The 6,975-nt window shown below is 32.8% G+C and overlaps 1 protein-coding gene across 2 annotated transcripts in view; it reads right to left on the bottom strand.

Moving 5' to 3' along the window:
* Positions 1-573: 573 nt before the first annotated feature.
* LOC140049940 (uncharacterized) overlaps positions 574-6,975 on the bottom strand; it is a 31,072-nt gene continuing 24,670 nt past the window's right edge. For both annotated transcript variants that reach the window (XM_072094892.1, XM_072094891.1), the window contains 3 exons: positions 5,393-5,481; positions 1,849-2,024; positions 574-1,674 (listed from right to left, as the gene is read on the bottom strand). In XM_072094892.1, coding sequence (XP_071950993.1) covers positions 749-1,674; positions 1,849-2,024; positions 5,393-5,481 — 1,191 coding nt within the window. In that variant the 3' untranslated portion in view covers positions 574-748. The remainder of the gene's footprint in view (positions 1,675-1,848; positions 2,025-5,392; positions 5,482-6,975) is intronic.

Below are 6,975 nucleotides of genomic sequence, written 5' to 3'. Positions count from 1 at the left end.
TGACAGTCAATACAATTGTTGTATCGTATACCGGTACGCATAATTGTTCTGACTTAATTTGATTTGATTTGTAAAAATATTATTTTCATATAGTATAGTAGGATGAAAGCTTGTCTAACGCCTGTTTTCCACGAGACGAAATTATTGACGCGGTGCGATAAATTTCTCAACTAATCAACAAATATTCGCCTAGTGGAAAACAGGCTTAACGTAATAAAAAAACAAACAAAAATTATTTAATCTCGACTGACAACTACATATTTTTGTCTTGAATTTCCGGAATTTCTAGGAAGTATATACTAAAATATAAATATTTAAAACGATTCAAGAAAAGACATCGCGGCAAAAACCGCATAATTTTTACTTTTAAAAACACTTTTTGGACTGTAAAACGGGACTTCGAGATGCCGATCTTAAATAATGGAAAAAAATAAATAAATAAAAAGATTAATATAATATAAATTCGATTAGCAAATGTACATAAAAACACCAAATAGAAACACTAAAAACAAAAATATTATTACGTTACAATAAATAGATTTATTATTACAAAATTGTTCATAAATTACATGGATGTTTTATCAAAATGCCTGTTATTATTATAATTATTAGATGATGTGAGTGAGAAACAAGAAAAAGTGCTAATATTGCAATAGTTGTTAAAACATTTTAAAGACAATTTAACTTGTTAACGTTCCTACAGAAACTAAAATTCAAAGTTAAAAAATAAAATGGAAAATCGTTCTTGTTATTCTGATTTTGTAGTTTTACTTGGACTGTTCAATCCATACCTGTAACCTTCCCCAGCCTTTCTTTTTAAGCCGCCATTTTCATCCATTTGCAATGTCTGTGACTCGCCAAGTGATCTCCTTTCCGCTGAAGACACACCAGATGTTGATGGAGTGGCATCACTAAGGTTGTCATAAGAATATGTGCTTCTTGGTTTGTTGGCATGCAATACGCTAGAAGTGAAACCACACTCTTTGGTTGTAGAAACCACATGGTTGTCTTTCTTGCTTTGGTGATGTTTATTGGTTCCATCACTATTACTTAAACTAGTTGATAACGATAGGTCTGAAGAACCATCAGAAGTAATACCTGATAAGCAACCAGGAAGAAATTCTTCAAGTTTAAAATCTTCCTTTGAACGATACGAACCAACAGACGGTACATTCCTCGACTTATTTCTATTTGAGGCATGATCTCCTTTCCCTACTGAAGAAGTGCCACTCTCTAAAAATTCCAAACTAAGTTCTTTTCTTGTACTTAAACGATGCGCAGCTTCCTCCATTAACTTTGCGCAATCTGATAGTTCGTCAGTCAGTGTGTAGTCCAAGTTATCAAAAGTTGCATTGTTTTTTTCATCAGAAAATACCGCCATTCCTGTTTCAAAGTTTAACTGCCTGTTAAACGGCATCCTTGAGATAGTCGAACCCCCTGCAGTCATCCTTGAGATAGTCGAACCATCTCCAGACATTCTTGATGTAGTTGGACCATCTCCATACATCTTTGAGATAGTCGGACTATCTCCTGCCTGACGCTCTCCAGTTATAGACATCTTACTGATCCCAGAAGATGGAGTGATTGGACTTGGCTTTTCAAGAAACGATGAATTTTCTAAGCTCCTTTCTCCTGAACTTGAAAGACTGGTATTTTGTGAATATAAAACATCTCCTAAAATATGAATTTATCAGACATAAATTAATTAGGAAATAAAACCAACATCGACAATTAATCTACTGCAGAGTCTCCACGTTTTCCACTTCAACATTGCACTTTCTACAATTTGTTTCCATATTTTTCTGTTTTGGGCAAAATGGTCATTCTAAAAATTTAATCTAAACTTACCCATAGCTTCTGTCTTGCTGCAACTTTCGTTGGCATTTATTGACCCCCTCTTCAAAGTTTGTTCAAGTTCTTCTATGTAGTTGTCAGATCTCTCCAGAGCTTTTCTTAGCTGCTTAATCTGCTTCTCTGACTGCAGTAATCTGTTGTGTTGTGCAGCAGCTGTGAATCTCTCATATCTTAAATTTAAATTGAATGATATAAAACTAAATTATTATAAAGTGTCAAAAGGAACAAAATGTTTAGGCTTTTAACTATTTGTTTGTTTTTCCTATTCTTCAATATGTAGAGTTTATTGATAATTTACTTTCACAGGGAGTCTCTGACTTTCCTAAGTGGACATATGAAACGTTTTTTGTTAAATAAAATTTCTATACAAAATAACTGAACATATTTTATTTTAAATAATTTAATGAAACATATATAATAATTACAATAAAATGGCCTGAATATTGTGAGGTCATTTCGGTAAACCCTACAAACTTTCAAACATGTTACACTAAAAACAGTTTGGTACGCTATCGGTCATTGGCTATCTCATTAACGAACACCTCTGGTGTAAGTGAACAGTTCTTTCATGTCCATTTTACAGATTTTACTATTACTATTTCTTTTTTCTGACAAGGGGCAAAGAACTTGAACAAGTGATTTCATTGTTGTCAAATAAAGCAAGTGTTTAAACTAATTTAACACAATAAAAACTTGTAAATTATGCACGATATTTTTCCAATCCAGGCACTTATGCTCATATCTGACGAATGTTTACACTGATCGGGCAGAACAATTTCATCTATTGTCCGCAAGATGTAAACAATCCTATGCAATTGCCTTAAGTCGATATTGTTCTTATCCCATGAGGCTTTATTCTAATGTTCTAAAGTCACTAAGTCTCTGTCTGGGGACTATTGTCAACCCAAAAACAAGTGACTTAAGAAGTAGCTACTTATTTACAAAGTATATGCTATTTGTCTTTTAATTCATCTAAGAATTTGTACACACATTAGCTTTTGGTAGTAACGTCTGAATGAAATCAATAAACATAGAAACAGTGGGAAGTTGAAATCTTCTAAACTATTATAAACAGATAGACCTAGCTGTTAATTCTCCACAACTATATGTTAATTTAAATCCCCATGTACAGGGATAATGATAAGATTAGATTAGATCAAGTGGACATGATAATCTACAAAACAAAAACAGTAAGACTATGGTAGTAGAACAAAAGACTACATTAAACCGTTAGCAAACACAAGTGGCTCTGTATACCATACTGTTGTTATAAATAACTAATTTAGGTCTAAGTCTTTAATTTTAGACTTTCAAGTATAATAAAGATACCTACAATACAACCCTTCTTAATATTTACTGTCGATAGCAAATACATCACTTGACTTGCTACAATAGTTAGTTACACAGCATGGTATAGGGTATTACAAGGAAAAAAAAAATTTATTTCATAATCAGCTATTTATAATTTAAAAACCTTGTTGACCAGATATTTAAAGACCTTAGGTTCATGGCTCTATAAAAAATATTTATAACCAGATATTTAAAAACTTTATTAACAAGCTATTTAAAATTTATTAACCAGATTTTTTATTACGATTTATTAAATCAAAGCTCTATATTAAGAAAGTTATTACACAATACAGTATAATCAGTATTATTTATTATTATTTACTATGCTTTGATGTCAGTGGTGCCACCAAATTGTATTGTATTTTAGATCTCTAGTTTTGAACCACTGCTTTTTAACATTGATAAAAAAAACACACCAAAAACTAGTAACTCAACATGATGATCTACAAGTTTTTTTTAGTCAATCTGTTAAAACTTGTTAGCACTATCCTTCTTAAATGTGGCAATCTTGTTTACAAGATAAACAAAAACACAAATACAAAAGATGCTCTATTTTAGTTTGTTGTACATCAACAAATATTTGGGAATGGAGTTGTTTACCAACAAGGAATTAGAAAATACAGTAAATAGCAAAAACATTCATATCATTTTGTGATTGGTTTAATCAACTTTCTATCTATTAAATGCTTAAACTATTTTGAGACAATGTATCCCTAACGAAATTGAAAAAGTACAGTTTTTAATAGAATTGACAGAATTTACTACGCTTAGAACTCATAAATATTGAAAGGATATGATCCGCTATAAGGCGTTTCAAATGGCTGTAAGTTTATACATAGTCCCATGGGCTTTATTCCCAGTATCTATTTAATGATACAATGTAAGAATAAACTCCAAAATTCAATTTCCCAAAATCTTCGATTGAATAATTGATTACGAAACAAGTAGTACATTAAGTTCGTGACGGTGGTAACAGAGTTAAGGAACATGAATAATAAATGGTTTGAAAGGTTTTTCTAAAAGATGATGGCAGTTTGGATAAAGAGGTTTATGTTAGAAAACCAGATGTTAAAATGTGAAGGATGTTGGCGACCAATGCCCTTCACTGTCTCCCACTCTTATCTTATCTGATATCTCATTTCTATTTCTTTTCTGCTTTTAAACCTGTTTGGTTTTTCTAATAATTTGAGAAGGAAAAATTATCACAAGTCAAATACTGTAGAACTCCTGAGCCCTTAAAGCCTGGTTTCTATAAAATCGCTACACGACAGAGCGTAGCGATTCTATGGAAACGCTAGAATTTATCGGGGATCTAGTACGCGAGCGCTAAATATTCTTTGGTACGCGTATACGATTCATCGCCGGCACTTATACTGTAAAGCCTGGTTTCCATTAAAATCGCTACAGCGTTTCCATTAAAATCGCTACACACGCAGATGTAGCCGACGCAATCGGGAAGGCTCCCCGATTCATCGCAGTCAAATCGGCAAAGTTCAACCTTGTTCAACTTTGCCGATTGTGTCGGCGATGAATCGTATACGCGTACCAAAGAATATTTAGCGCTCACGTACTAGATCCCCGATAAATTCTAGCGTTTCCATAGAATCGCTACGCTCTGTCGTGTAGCGATTTTATGGAAACCAGGCTTAATTGTCAGTCCAGTGTACATAATTTAATAACATCCTGGATTTATATAGCGCCTTGTGAAACCTCTAAGAGCTGAACATTATTACCCAATCATGGATCAAACACGTATGGAAACATACTCCCATAATGCACCTACTGTAGTAATCAACGCAAAGTTTTGTCTTGTGTCAACGTCCCACACACTGCGCCACACGCCCTTACACTGCTCCATACGGTCACAATATACTTGTGTACACTTAAAAGAAACCCTTAGTATAGTGTCTATAGGCCGGGGGTAAGGGGGTAACCCAAGTTGTAGATTGATGTGAAAGTGTGCGAACATGGTTCGTGGATACGGCATTAGGTAGGGAGGAGCATGTTCAACATTTCGTCCATATAGCGGGCTCTTGATTTCAGACGACCTAGCACATGTTGGTTGTTGTATTAACTGAGTGAGGAAGAACGTCCCGACGTCGACACATGTGTCCATGAATGACCATGACGTAGGTCATTGCAAAGCAAAAGTATTTCCACCACTCCTACCTGTCACATGATTACTTACTTTTTTGGTGATTGGCTCACAATTTCATGCTTCAGTCGTCCATTATCTCTCAGAAGTTGAGAGTTTTCATCTCTTAATTTAAAGTTCACCTAAAAAATAAAAAATGAATTATTATTAGTATTAATTACACCTGAAATAAAAAAAAATGTATAAAGGTAAAATAATAAATGAACCTTTTAGGACAACTAATAATTCTATTGTATTATACAGTATTTGTATTCAGAAATACACTTAAATACAAATCGAAAATTGTGTATTAAAAATAGAATATGTTATAGCTTAAAAAATAGCTGTTATTGTCATTTATAAATAACAGCAAATTAGGTGATTCTCTGAAACTGTGTTGACATAGAAGAGGCTTAAAAAATGGTTAAAGAAAGGAGTTAATTGACCCTGAGATTCAGTCCCTTGTAGTGGACTTTACATCTCAGTGGCTACTACTGGTGCATACTAATACTAAGAATAAATTGACCATTAGACTACGTAGTGAATGGGCATAATATAAAATATTATAATTAATATTACGATATTCCCATGATTAGATTTGATTTACTGTACCTGTGTATTTTGAATTGTTAAAAATGGATCAAATAAAAATCATAAATCAAAATTATTTAATATAAAAACATATAAATAAATCTGTCCTCTTTTATTCACTTAAAATTATGATAGATATTAACAAAGACCGAATATCTCAACACCTCATTGACAGACAAACAAAATAAATTGTTAGTTGTTAACAACACAAGTGACTTATAATCCTAATTATAACAACATACCAACGAGTCACAAGTAAGAAAACAGCAGATAGATTTTTTTTTTTTGTAGACAATAGAATATCGTGTCCTTGAGATTGATGGTTACTTGGCACTATGCTACGGTCCCAGTGGATGTTGCGCGTTTCAATGCAATTTAAATCTACTATTAGTCGTGGGTTTTCTAAACATAAGCCAGCTTTTTCGTTATCATGTTGAATAAGTTTAACACCTTTTTTATATAGTTAAACATTGTGAACAATCCTGATCAAAATTAGCCGCGATTGACGGCCACACTTCTCCGATATCTGATATGTATAGAAATATAGATTGTGTCCTAAATCTAGTGTGTTTGAGGTATCTTCCTGATACGTTTGGGTTAAAAGGTAAAATGGCCGTAATTAAAATCTCGGCATATTTAAACTAGTTAGTTCTGTTCCTCTACAATATTATATTTGTATGACACGCCAATGTAATTCTTTAAATTGCAATTTAACACATATTAATTTTGTTGGCGTGAAGAACTGACAGAGTGGGTTTAAATTGGATGTTTATAATTTTATTTTTAACCTACTTTCCAATTTTGGATTTGTTTACAAGATAAAAATGTGAAGTCCTATTCCCTATACCTTTTGACGTTTTGTAAAAATAATGCATATTACTTTAAAAATATTAAACCAGGTCATTCCTTGTCTTAAATGTATGTTTTATGGTAAATTATGATAAAAGGAAAGCAATGCAATGGTCTTTAGGTTAGTTTTTTCCAGTAACGTAACTTAATACGAACATAGCTCTAGCTATAGGCCTAGTCTAGTTGCTGCCATAAGT

The sequence above is a fragment of the Antedon mediterranea genome, chromosome 5 (genome assembly GCF_964355755.1).
Source record: "Antedon mediterranea chromosome 5, ecAntMedi1.1, whole genome shotgun sequence".
NCBI lineage: Eukaryota > Metazoa > Echinodermata > Crinoidea > Comatulida > Antedonidae > Antedon > Antedon mediterranea.
This window is presented reverse-complemented; position numbering and strand designations above follow the sequence as displayed.